This window comes from Mchenga conophoros, linkage group LG6 (assembly GCF_057382185.1).
Source record: "Mchenga conophoros isolate Kocher_MC1m ecotype Shallow Benthic linkage group LG6, M_conophoros_male_GT1.1, whole genome shotgun sequence".
In the NCBI taxonomy this organism is placed as follows: domain Eukaryota; kingdom Metazoa; phylum Chordata; class Actinopteri; order Cichliformes; family Cichlidae; genus Mchenga; species Mchenga conophoros.
The window spans coordinates 35,159,439-35,172,687 of record NC_140531.1 but is presented as its reverse complement, the minus strand read 5'-3'; the positions used below and the strand labels follow the sequence as shown (position 1 = coordinate 35,172,687).

At 39.7% G+C, this 13,249-nt stretch overlaps 1 protein-coding gene across 1 annotated transcript; it reads right to left on the bottom strand.

The window, feature by feature from the left end:
* Positions 1–3,107: 3,107 nt before the first annotated feature.
* On the bottom strand, positions 3,108–12,192 carry sec23b (SEC23 homolog B, coat complex II component). Its single transcript, XM_085277745.1, has 19 exons — positions 12,054–12,192; positions 10,268–10,495; positions 9,811–9,868; positions 9,535–9,621; positions 8,787–9,023; positions 8,558–8,640; positions 8,305–8,449; positions 7,146–7,304; positions 6,946–7,061; positions 6,715–6,838; positions 6,498–6,578; positions 6,316–6,405; positions 5,951–6,057; positions 5,452–5,605; positions 5,204–5,281; positions 4,909–5,070; positions 4,681–4,767; positions 4,339–4,560; positions 3,108–3,720 (listed from the first exon to the last, which is right to left on the bottom strand). The coding sequence occupies exons 2-19, from the start codon at positions 10,486–10,488 to the stop codon at positions 3,631–3,633; spliced, it is 2,301 nt and encodes a 766-aa protein (XP_085133871.1). The 5' UTR covers positions 10,489–10,495; positions 12,054–12,192; the 3' UTR covers positions 3,108–3,630.
* Between the last annotated feature and the right edge of the window lie 1,057 nt (positions 12,193–13,249).

The following is a 13,249-nucleotide window of genomic DNA, read 5'->3' as shown; positions in this document are numbered from 1 at the left end:
AGGATGCTGTGGTAGCCATGTTGGTTCAGTGTTCCTTCAATTTTCAATAAATCCCCAACAGTGTTAGAAGCAAAGCTCCCCCACACCATCACACCTCCTCCATGCTTCACAGTGGGAAACAGAAAAGTAGAGACCATGCATTCAACTTGTCAGAGTTGCACAAAGACACGGCGGGTGGAACCAAAGATCTCAAATTTGGACTCATCAGACCAAAGTACAAATTTCCACTGGTATCATGTCCACTCCGTGTGTTTCTTGGCCCAAACAAATCTCTTCTGCTTGTTGCTTTTCCTTAGTAATGGTTTCTTTGCAGCTATTTGACCATTAAGGCTTGATTCGTGAAGTCTCCTCTGAACAGTTGATGTAGAAATGCGTCTGCTGCTGGAACTCTGTGTGGCAGACAACTCTGTGTGGGGCTCTAATCTGTTAACTTGCGATTTCTGAGGCTGGTGACTCGGATGAATTATTATTATTTTTTTTACCCTTTTAGACCTTCAGTTCTTAAAGTAATGATGGACTGTCATTTCTCTTTACTTAGCTGATTGGTTCTTGCCATAATATGAATTCTAATAGTTGTCAAATAGGACTGTCTACTGTGCACCAACCTGACTTCTGCACAACACACCTGCTGGTCCCAACCCCATTAAGAAGGCAAAAAATTCCACAAATGAACCCTGAAAAGGCACACCGTGAAGTGAAAACCATTTCAGATGACTACATCATGAATCTCATCGAGAGAAGGCCAAGGGTTTGCAGGGCCGTCAACAAAGTGTAGGGTGGCTATTTCAAAAATATAATCTAAAATATAATTACTTGCTACGTAAATCCATATATCTTGCTTCATATATTTGATGTCTTCAGTTTGTATATACAATGTAGAAAGCAGTAAAAATAAAGAAAACCACGAGAGAAACCATGAGAAGGTGTGTCCAAACTTTCGACTGGTAGTGCATAGACATCTTAGCTTTCAGGCACAGAAGCCAGAATGGATTTCTCTAGTTGCTGGAATATAAAAATACAACTGAAATGTTAGGATTCGATAGGAGAAAAGAAGTTGGCACATTTCCTTACAGCTTTTCCTAAGCCTAGGGCACAAGCGTCATGAATTATCATTGATGGAAGAAGAGAAAAAAAAGGAAAAAAACTAAAGCATTAAAAGCAATTGTAATGTTCTTTTGTCCCTTGGAACATCTTTGGGTGACAGCTTTTGCACGAATCAAGATGACCAAGTATATAGACACACAGATTAACAGACACAAATTTTCCTTCAGGAGATTATTTCATATCTGTGTTCTATATGACCACAAAATACATGCAGCATAGCAATTTTTAACTGCAAAATGCATAGATTTACAAGGATATTTTGATAGTATGCACAGCTACCCATGTCAAAAGAGATTAAAAGTCATTGCACTTATGTTTTGATTTGGTCATGAATACCTTTAAAGCATGTGCAGTCTCATAGCGCACATAGTAAGGGCTAAGCTCTTGACAGACACAGCATTCATTTGTATTTCCACAGCAACTTCCACTTAAAGCTGCTAAGAGTAGAATGTGCCTCTAAACAGATAGCCCCTAAGGATTAGTCTTCATAATCTGCCGTTCACTGATCCTCGAAATCATACGGTCTGGGTGCTCTGAAATCAGCTTACAGTGATAGTAGATGGTGTGTGAGTGGTTTTATGATTGGGATTGTGTTCTATGTGGGCTTTTCATACAGTAGCAGTGAATGAAAAAAAAAAAAAGACAATTGTTTGGGTATTGGGTGTTGCGTCCAATCTGCACAGAGGATGTAGACTGTAGCAGCAGCACGGTTCATGCCATTCCAGTGCTCACACTTGCACGCAACCTTTCATATTTGCAGTGCTAGACAGTAAAGAGTATTCTTTATTCTGTTCAAGAACCTTGGTGTCTGCACTGAGCATGTTTGCCAAGAGAAAATCCAGAGCTGATGACAAAACATGATTTTACACCTAATATACAAGTGCAAGGAAAGACTATGCGGTTTCCCTGTTCTACAAAAAACAGCAACAGTGTTTTACACAGCTGTACAATATAATAAAGTTTGAGTTCAGGAGACACCTGACAGTGCACCTGAGTTGTGGAGAATGAGATAGTGAATAGGACAGGATTATAGTACACTCTAAAAAAAGAATATCTAAATGTTTGTCATAGAGAACATACTCAGTCACAGCTGAGCTGAACTGATTAACTTCCTGTGGTGGGGCGTGGACTGCGGTTCCGTGTGGACGCACCTGCACGGAGGTAACTGGAGCTGCAAGTTGCATTGTGGTGTGATGCATGTGCGGCTGGCAGCCGCAGTCAATAAAGATGGCTCAAAACTATGATCTCTGGACCCGCCGTGTCTCATTCACACCCCACTTCCATTACTCAGAACTATTCAGGGAGAGAAAATCCACAGAAAACATTTAAGATCTTCCTGATGCATGCTCAATCATCCAGGTAAGTAAATCTCCAAAAGTTGATTCTGTTCATCTGGACGTAGCGTTTTGAGGGAGAAACGTTTCGTCACTCATCCAAGTGACTTGTTCAGTCTCAGCTGACTGCAGGTTTCCCCAAATCGCATAAACAGTACATTTGCATAATGAGTGAAACCAGCCCACTGAAGGAACAATGGGCTGGGAGGTCAGTTCCTTAATCTTAATTATGCAAATTCTCATGACCATTGATCAACAACGACTGATCAATGGCCATGAGTACCATTCACAGAGAGTTGGGGAATGGCTGCAATCACAGCATTGTAAGATGGCGATAGACGTACCCTTAGGCCCCTCCTCGATTCAGAGATGGTCTTTTCCTTTTCACGTAAATGGGCTCCTTGACTCCGCACTCAAACCAGCGTTCCTCCCTGTCCAAGATGTGTACTGGCCAGGACTCTGCAGTCTATTTACACCTACAGGCCAGTGGACACTCTTTCAAGGATGAGGATGTACACATCTTGGACAGGGAGGAACACTGTTTTGAGCGAACTCAGTTTTTCACTGGAAAGCACTTTGGTCAACCACGTTGTTTTTAAAGTGCTGTATAAATAAAGTTGGATTGGATCGGGACAAGAAATCAGCACCAAGACGGTACAGCATTGCGGATATTTTTTAAACAAATGGTACCATTATAATTTATTAATGAAAACATTTCTAGACATGTCAAATTTAGCTATAGACAAAAGCAGACACAAATAATCATCTTATTAAACCTTATACACAGTCTGATGCAGTAGATACATATTTTATAAAAAAAAAAGATGAAAGTATTAGTCTAATCATTCTGCATTTCATAGGTAATACCAAATATTAAACAGAAGTAGGGATATTATTGATATGAGGACAGTTTGGTTGAGGAGAACTCTAAACATTTCTCATAAATAAGCTGTTTATTGAAAATGAGTAGGCATGTTATTACTATCTTTTTTTTTTTAATATACCAATGTGCCATCACCCTTTTTTGTGTCGTATAAACATCACATTGGCCTCCAAACAGCAAACTGAAACAAGCACAAACAGTAGACTGTCTCGGTTTGGCTCCTTTACAAAACTGCAGAAATGTTAATGGATCCCGATGGAAGAAAAATGCTGTATCAATTCTTTTCTCTTTGAGGTGGAATAGCGAGTTCTATGCTGAGCTGGAAACAGCCAGTTTCTTCAAGTGGTCCATGAAGACCTGCAGGCTCACATCATCAGTAAGGATTGGGGCTCCTGTCTCCTATTGGAACAAGGGAGGAGCAAAATGGTGATTTACTCACTTTGCAAACACATCTCATCACAACATAACTCTGACCACTTTAATGAGCAAAATGCTCGCTTTGAAGATTGGCTTATGCAAGACCACGCTCTGGTGATAATCCTATTCTCAGACTTCCGTAGATTTTCTCCTTTTCTTGCAGTATTTGTACAAAGCACTTCCTTGACTTGGGAAATAAGAGATTAGTGCTATTTTCAGCTTGCAATCTTCTACAGGTTAGCTTATCCAAGACCTGTATTTACGGACAGTTTGCCTGTCCTGTGGGTGAAAAACAATCAGGATGGATGTCTCAGAAGACTTAAAGTCAATCCTGGGATTTTAGTCTATACTTGTACAAATAGATGAAATAGAAACTATATGGAAAATAAAAAAAAATGTATGCATGAGGCAGGAGACAAATCCACTACATTTGAGAATTTTACATTTACATATTTGAATGTAGCGCAAAAGATATAACTATAGTAAAACTGCAAATTTGGTGCCTTTCATTAAACTAAAAACAAAACAGGCTAGTTGAGAATTTCAGTCCAAACGTTTCAAATACAAATGCAAATAAAACAGTATATTTTAATACTGTACCTGTCCCCAGGCATAGAGGTTGTTGTGGGTCTGCGATGGGTTGACCTTGGAGAGCAGGAAGCGAGCCTGGGAGCCTCCGTGCTCAGTGTCAATGTAGCGTGGCATGGGGAAGCGTGTCTGTAGGATCTCTTGAGCGTCATCCAGTGGAGCCTGCAGCAGCTGTTTGAAGTTCTCATACTCTGCCATTTCTTGGTAGCCTGCTTTTCGCCATTGAGCAATGGTCTGGAACAAAAAGAGAAAAAAATCCAAATGCATCACAACATACAGAGTTTTGTGTAAATAGTTTAAGCATATAAAATAACATTTTTAATGGATAATTTGTTGAAAAATCTGCTGCCTTACCTCTCCATGGTAGATAACCAGCTGGAAGAAGGTGTCCATCAGCAGGATTCGATCTGGCAGGATACTGCTACTGTCCAGGAGCACAGGCTGTAACACATCCATGACACAATGCACAACAATTTAGCACCAAAAATATAAACACTTTTGCTAGGAGCTGGCTGTTCAGCTGCCAGTGAGTAACACAAAACATTGATGATAGGATGATAGTGTTGAGCGTATGAGGCTGACCTCTGGTGGTCCGTGGAAGGAGTACGAGTAGAGGATGGGCTGGATCATGATCAGGGACTGGGTCAGGTCTTGCCTGACAAAGTGATGCCTGTAGTAGGAAGACTCATCTGGGCTGTTGTTGAAAACTTGCAGGAATGGTGACCGTCGCAAGTGGAACATAAACTGTAGGTGTAGGAGAGAAAAATGTTCACACAATGTTCACATTGTTTTTCCTAGCAGAGTATTCCAGCATAACTGAATTAAATTAGGGGGGAGTATGATAATCATAATAATGGCTACATTTGAAAGAAATTACCTGTGGATAGAGGGACAGAGACTCTGACAGTCTAAAAGATGTCGGATCATCTTTGTTGAACTGGCCAAATTTCTGACACTGAAACAAAGGAACAAGATAACGTGGTTTAAATACGTACCATGCATGACGTTCACATCAGGAGTCACAATAGATAAATATCAACACTATTCACAACACGGGTATCGGAAGTATTCCAACTATGTATTGTTAACATGTTGCAAACTCTGCTACGTAGGAGTGTCACTTACCAGGCGGATGAGCTGCCTGTCAAGCCAACGCAACACATCAGGACCCTCTTCAGACTCTGCCCTAAAGACGCCCAAGCGGGCCATGAGCACTGCAGCTGCTTCTTGGTCGAAGGATGATTCGATGTGCTGAATCTGAGATTGGGCATCTGCCCAGCTGGAGTAGTTTAAGAAAGAAAGAGAAGCGAGAAAGAGAATGGGAGGGATAGAGATAAGAAGAATAGAAGAAACCAGAGAAGCAGAGGTCAGAATAGGTGTGGTGTACATGACGCACATGCAAACAGGTCTCAAAGGCGTTGGTCTAAATTGCAGGAATGCAAACATCCTTTCTAGAGAGGAAAATATTTATGCAGTTGTCATTCTCTTGGCCTCATTAAACCAACATTTTACACTCCCAGCAATTACTTTATTGAGAACATACCAAATTTAAGTACATTTTAGGTGCAGTCTAGTTAATCATGTTTCATATCAATTTAGATGAACAATAAAACAGGAGTCTTACTTCCTGGCGATGGTGGTGACCCGTATCCTTCTTTGTGTGTTTGAGTGCTGGTACTGGGTTACAAACTGGACTGCCCCACGTCCACCCTGAGGGACTGGTGCATTGTGCTGCAAACACAAAACAGTAGAAACAGTAAGAATGCAGTCGACAATCATTTCTATTTTACTGGGAAAGGGGGGAAAAAAAGAAGAAAAGAAAAACCCATACAGAGACACAAAAAGCCTTTGTCTGAAGAATCTTTTACTAAACAAAGCCACAATTCTTCATTACAACTATTCATTGTTTGGCCTCCTAACATTTCCACTCTTATCAGCTTACTGTAATTCTATCTAGCTAAAATGCTGAGGTTCAAGTTCTTATTTTACCTGATTCACAACTTCAAAATAGATGCCCAAAGTAGTGGAGGGGTTGAGACCGCACACCTTCCATTGGCTGGTGCCACCAATGCCCAATTCCTGCACAAAACAGAGAGTGCAATTTGATAAATATCCCAGATTACTCAACATGACAGTAAAGAATCCAAATCATATCTGGCTCAGTCACTCACATTCTCTGATACACAGGGAGACTTTGAGTTGAGTGAAACACACGGTCCAATTGCACCGGAAACCTTCAGCTCTCTCGAGGTCTATAAAGCCAGACAGAGAAAGAAATACAGTTAACGTTTTCAACAGCTAATATATGTTACCTTTGTTCTATCATTACAAATCCCAATATAGAAAGTAATCACACGTATAACTCAAAGGACTAAATCAAGCCTTTACCTTGACTTCCAGGACACCTCCAAAGGCCATGCGGAAGTCACCATTGTAGTCCTTACTAAAGACTCTCTGGAAGGTTTGTTTGAACAATGAGGTATTGAAGGAGTCTCCCATCACAATGTGCCCCCTGAAACACAGCACAATAAATTGTCAAGATTCTTAATTATTTTTTTAAAAGGGCATACTAATGCAATTACACACCTTCAATGAATGTAATAAATAGTGCTTACTTACCCAGTGAGATTAGATAAGCACTTCATTTCAAGCAGTCCAGTCTGGTCTAGGGCGCAGGCATAGATATCAATACTGTGGCCATTTGTTGCTGAACGATTGGCCAAGGCTTCATAATACTGTGAAAAACAAACAAACACGTTAAATTTATGTAATATGCAAGGAAAGGTTTCAATCAAATACAAGTACTACTGCATGCTTACCTTGGTGGCCTTTTTCAGATGGCGAGCATTGTCTTTCTGGATGTCATGCCAGGAACGAATTGGAGTTTTCAGCTCATCTCCCACCACCATTCCAGGGCCCTGGGTGGGTGGTCCTCCAATAAAAAGCATCACACGAGCCCCTGTGTTGGGGAATGTACCCTGAGGAGACAGGAAATGGACTTCAGTTAGTGCAAGTATCATTATACCCCAAGTTAACATTCAGCAATTCTGTGATCTCGTGTAAAATATATCGTCAAAACTTTTTTGCTTTTATAACAACCAATATGTGCAAGTGGAATTTACATCACAAAATAAAACATCATTAACCAGTCCATTTGAAAATGAACCATAAAAGCATAAATGTTGAATTAAGGGAACGAGTTAGAATAAATGGTTCAAGGAACACGTGTAAGCAAAGGGCAGACGTCATAACCAACTCTTCCAACAGTGAGTCCAAGAGTCTGGGAAGGTCTGAGATAGTGAAATATTTGGAACTCAACCAAGTAGCCACCAAGCAGCAGGAATTTGCTTTAAATATGATGTCTGTATTTGATAACACATTCTATATAAAGGCTGATTCATTTACCAAAGGGACAAAGAGTTATCATTCAAAGAGAACAAACAAATGAGCCAGCTGATACTTGATGCCAAAAGCTGTTTGCGGTTCTCCTTTACATGGAAAAAATAAATAAATAAAAGACTCATTCATTTAGTCATATCCCTTAAGACAAATCAGTGAATCTGAAGTCAGTGAAAGAGCAAAATGTATTCTAGTACAGCTGGGGAATGTTCTGTTGTACTATCAGTTATATAACCACACAGATTAGCAGTACAAAAAGGGTGGTTGACAGTGGAGGGAAAAAAAAAAGCACAAGGCAAATAGGTAACAGCCTTTGAACGGACAGAGAATATTTACTGTTTGTCTGATCATTATCAGACAGCGTGTGCTGTTCGGAAGAGGTACATGTGGCACAATTGTCTTTAAGAAGCTAAAGTTCAGGTTGCTGTGAATTACTGTATTTGCTTTAGTTGTAGATAAACCTTGTAAATGACTGTTTCTGTGATCATAAATGGCTTTATGTGTTCCATTTCAGATTATTGACAGTACAGCATCACTTGTATGCACTTAATGTATGAGATAGTTTTTTGTCTTTCGTACCTCCAGCAGGCCGACAGCGACAGACAGCGCAACACCAGTGGATCGGAGTGGCCGTTTACCCTGAGGGACAGGCCACGGGTCTCTCTGAAGCTCTCCCAGCAAATCTGTCAGATTCATATCGACTCGATGCACAGGCTGAAGAAACCTGAATATAAGACACACACACACGTTTTAGAAAAAAAAAAGTGCTTTGCTTTTTTTGTAAACAATAACCATCAACTGACAAACATGAATTGTTTGTGCTCCGACGTACTTGCAAGTGGCAGCAGCATCCTGAGGGGCCAAAGGACGACCTTGTTGTCCTGTTACAGCTGGCTTTGTTAAACCCAGCATCTCCTGAAATGAAAAGCAAAGGTTTTACACGTTTAACAATAGCTAACCTTGTTTTTTGTACTTTTTAATCTAAATGGACTTCCTATTTTTTCCCCCCTAATAAGTGTGTCACTCACACCAGACTACCAAAGGCCTTTGGCTGGACTTACCTGTATCTGTTTGGCGGTAAGATCCTTGGTGCCTCGGAACACATAGCTCTTAGCAATCCCCTCGCAGCTCAGCTCATGAACTTGAACCATGCGGCCAAATGTGATGAGGCCCACAAGAGCGTTGGGGGGCAGCAGACTGAGAGACATCTGGAGAGACTCCTTGAGAGCCTGGAGATCTTCTTCTTCCAAACATGTGTCCACCACATACAGGAAGATGAGAGGAGCTGCAGGACCACGCTGTAAAGAGGCAGGAGACTAAAGTCAAAAACTGATGAAATCACATTGTATCCAAACAGTCATAATCACATAGTGAAAAACAATTGAGACTATTGTTTATGTTTTCATGTGGTGCTGTGTGGTTTGCTGCTTGCTTCGTATATATTTCTATATTACCGGCACTAGCAGAGATGGCATGTGAACATCAGAAGCTCATAGTCATACTTTCTGAATACACTACACATTATAAACTAGTAGTAGTATTGTTACAAATGCCAACCACAACAGACGTCAGGCTCAAAGTGGTTTTGCTTTTATAATTACCATTTAAAATGTTTATTACAGCTACCTGTATAATTTAACTTAGGTCTACTTTTCTGTTATTACATCTGTCACTGTCAAAAATAAGGCATCCCTAAAAAAACATATGTGATACTACTGAAAACTGTTAATGTTGACCTTTATACCTTACATCTTCTGGACTTAATACAAATTGTTAAGGTCAGAGTGCAGACATGTATGCAGTATTTACCTGTACTATGTACTCAATTGTAGAAAACTGTGGCATAAGCTCAGCTGGCTGGTTCACGTCTGATATGCCTGCGTAAGAGGGAGGGAACTGCGCACGCACGCACACGCACACACGCACACACACACACACACACACACAGAAAGATATCAAGATTAACCAACCTAAAAAAGGAATGTAGCTCATCAGCATTAAGTTATGAATGCAGAGACACGTTTTGGCAGCGATACGTTTCAAATAGCAGCAAGACTAAACTATGCTCTCAGCCACAGTACTTACAGGGTTTCTCTGGAAGCAGAAGTTGCAGGCCCATATTTTTGCTCTGAAGTCAACTTGACTGTAAAAAATAAGAATAAAAGTAAGAAAATAGAGGTTGTATCTAATTGTCATAAGTGTGGCTGTGACTGAAATATACACAAGGTGTATTTAGTGTTTGCAGTTCTCATGCACCACACCCAATACTAAGAACACCTCAGCATTTAGAAGTGCTGATGTGTTAGAAAAAAAAAGTCAAATTCAAATCCCTGCATCTCCTTTCACTCACATTTACATTTGCAAATATAACACTTTAGTAAATAAATGTCAGGAACAGACATCTGTGGCTTTAAATGATGAAACTAAAATACTAAAAGTCAAGGAAATTATATCACATACATATACCAAAACGCATGATTAAAATAAACATTCAAAAGGATACACTTTATAAGCTAGAGTACTGTTTTTCTGTGAAACTCACCATAGTGGGTTGAGCACTGCCTTACAGTTGGCCCGGCTGCAAAGAACTGGCTCATACTGGACCGGTGGCAAGTTGGGCCTCTCTTTGAGAGGTGTGAAGAGGCAGGAGACAGGGACTACCAGCCTGGTGGCTTCAAGGCGGCTGGAGGGCCAGAGGTTCCAGCTGAATCTCACCCCATCTCTGTCCTCATTTTGTTGAATGAACTCCTGGTAGGTTGTCATCACTGATCTTCAGAAGGAAAAGATCCCCCAAAATAACACAGTGAGGTTATCAGTCCCGCTGAAGAATTAAAATAATAAGCGTGGAAGTGGTAATCCAAACGGTACCACTCCAAATCTTCCGATGTTCCCTCTCTGCTGTGTACCGGCTTTCTTCTGCTAGCTGCAGTCAGCGCCTACTCTTTATACCTGTGATCTTTTCTCTCGTGTGCTATAAAAAGGAACGGATTTTCGAAAGCATGACGCACAAATTTTAACATTAGAAAACCTGACCAGCAAGTTTTCAAAGAGTGCGGAGGAATCCTGCAGGTATTTTAAAGCTCTACCTTTGTTAGCGGACGTCACTGAAACATTGGTGACGCCTTTTGCAAATCATTGCCAAGCATGCTGTTGTAGCAACTGTATACTCTCATTCTTTCTCATGACTATGTGAAGCTGCATAGTCAAGAATAAACATCAAAGGACTGCAAAAACATGCAACGTGTTTAACGTGGATTAAATTATATAAGAGTTTTTATTATTCACACATTACATTATCTGTTGTAATTTTTTCCCAGTTCAGCCAACTAACTTATGTGTTACAACATACCCCAGAGCCAAGACTGACAGCACAGGGTCCAGAAATTCTCATCTCATAAAACAAACAGAAAAGGTAGTATAGATTCACACAACTAAGATGAACTTGTACAACTAATTTATATTCACAGGGAAATCTATTGGTTTTTTTTACTCATTTGTTGTATTGCTCTAAGCCACTTTGCAGTAGTTTAGGTATACAGGCTATTGTTATTCTTTGATTAACTAATCTATTGTTGTAAATTATTGAAAGCATGCACTTTCATTGTTTACAAAATGCGCTTAATACACAAACTTTCCTTACTGACTGTAATATTTGGGAATGACAACTAATTTCTGCAAATACTGTTTTTCTGTGTATTTTATTTTTATTAATGCTGTCACCAAATTAATGACTCGAATTTCTCTTCAACTCTATTACTACTACGCCTGACCGCTTAAGATTGCAATGCTTAAGGCAAAGAAACTAAAAAGCCCCCGCACAATCTAATGACATATTCAAGTTTGGAATGAGGAAAAGATTTTGTCCTTTTTAAAAAAAAAATGTATATTTTTTTAAACAAAGTACAAGGAAATACGGAAAAAACAAAAGAAAAGTCAAAATTTTAAGCAACTTTTCGAATTTTATGAATCTGAATAGATTTCAACACAACACACAGGCCACGTATTATCAGCAACGAAGCCACCAGTGAGAGTTGGTCTTTATCAGAACTCGTACTCATTCAAATGCTTATTTACGCTTTGTATGCTGATAGCCAAAACACAACATAACAGCAGTGGCGTTTATAGAAGACAGACTAGTTTAACAGTTGGCCTTATTTTATTAATCTTCGCTGTAAAACCGTCTCTCTTTACTTCTCTGGCACTCATCTGCATGCTAACGACACCGGGTTAGCTAATGGAATGTAGCATTAACCTACTTCCTGTCCCTTCGTAAATGAAAGCTGAATTCGGGCGGTCTACTTTCGAAGAAATTTAAGGCGAGCTCTTACCTTTTATATTAAGTTGAGCTTAGGTATGGACAACAATAAAGAAACTGTTCGGTTCGAAACGAGTTACAGCATCTGGAGGTAAATGGAGACGGATGCCCGAGAGGACACAGAGACGACGTTTACGAGATCACTCCCTATCAGCCGGGTATGCACTCCACTAGAATGACGTGTTACTCCAAGATCAGGCGTATCCTATTGGCTCGTATTTCCATGACGTTCGTACGTCATGCTTAGCGTATGCAGCGGAAGCGTACAACTATGGGAAAATGAGTTGTTTAGATCCGCTGCAGCATTAGTAACGTAAGCTCCGATAATCTCGGAGTTGTAGAAAGTGTTATGTCCACCGAAAATTTTGTACTGTGTGATAACGTGTTGTTCGACAGTTGTGCGGGACTTGTATTATCTCACTGTACTGACACATGTACATTGATGTACTAATGAGTATTTCAGCTGTATGCCACTTTTCTTCTACTTTACTAAATTTCAGAGAGAAATAATGAACCACATGCTTTGCCTTATATATATTTCGAAAGTTACTGTTAATTTCAAATATATGATTTTTTTAAAAAATTGTTTCCTACACACAGTCGTCAATATGTTCAAAAATGAACAAATGGTTAACGGTTACTACCCATTCTTGGTTTTTAGAGTTCATTACTATTTCTACTACTACTACTCACTTCTATTAACGTGGTGTAGTTGGGGTGTATAAAAGAAGAAAACAAATAGATGAACATCAACAAAAGCATTATTACTATTATTATTATTTATTTTTTGTGCTCAAATATGGGGACTTTTGGTCCAAACCACTTAACCACTACACCATACCTACCTATTTCCCACAGAGGAAAGTTCCGGTATCTAAAATATCAGCGGCTTACAATTTGAAAATCACAGACAGTAATTTAAACTTAAAGGACTACACGGTGCAACATGAGGCAGTCGAGTGAGGTTACGGACATCAGTGGATAGCCTGTTGTTAAGTTTTAGAGTATAACCTGTAAACCTGATTATTAATTCATTTATTATTATTATATTTTGGCGCTTATACAGCCTATGTTTTCTCCTAAATCGTCACACTTGCAGAAATTATGTCGTTTGGAGAAAGTACCAGAATCTTAACTTCAGAGTACCCCCTGTAATTTCAAGCGAATCCGAGAGGTAATTAACGAAGCATTTCAGAACAGTTTGCAATA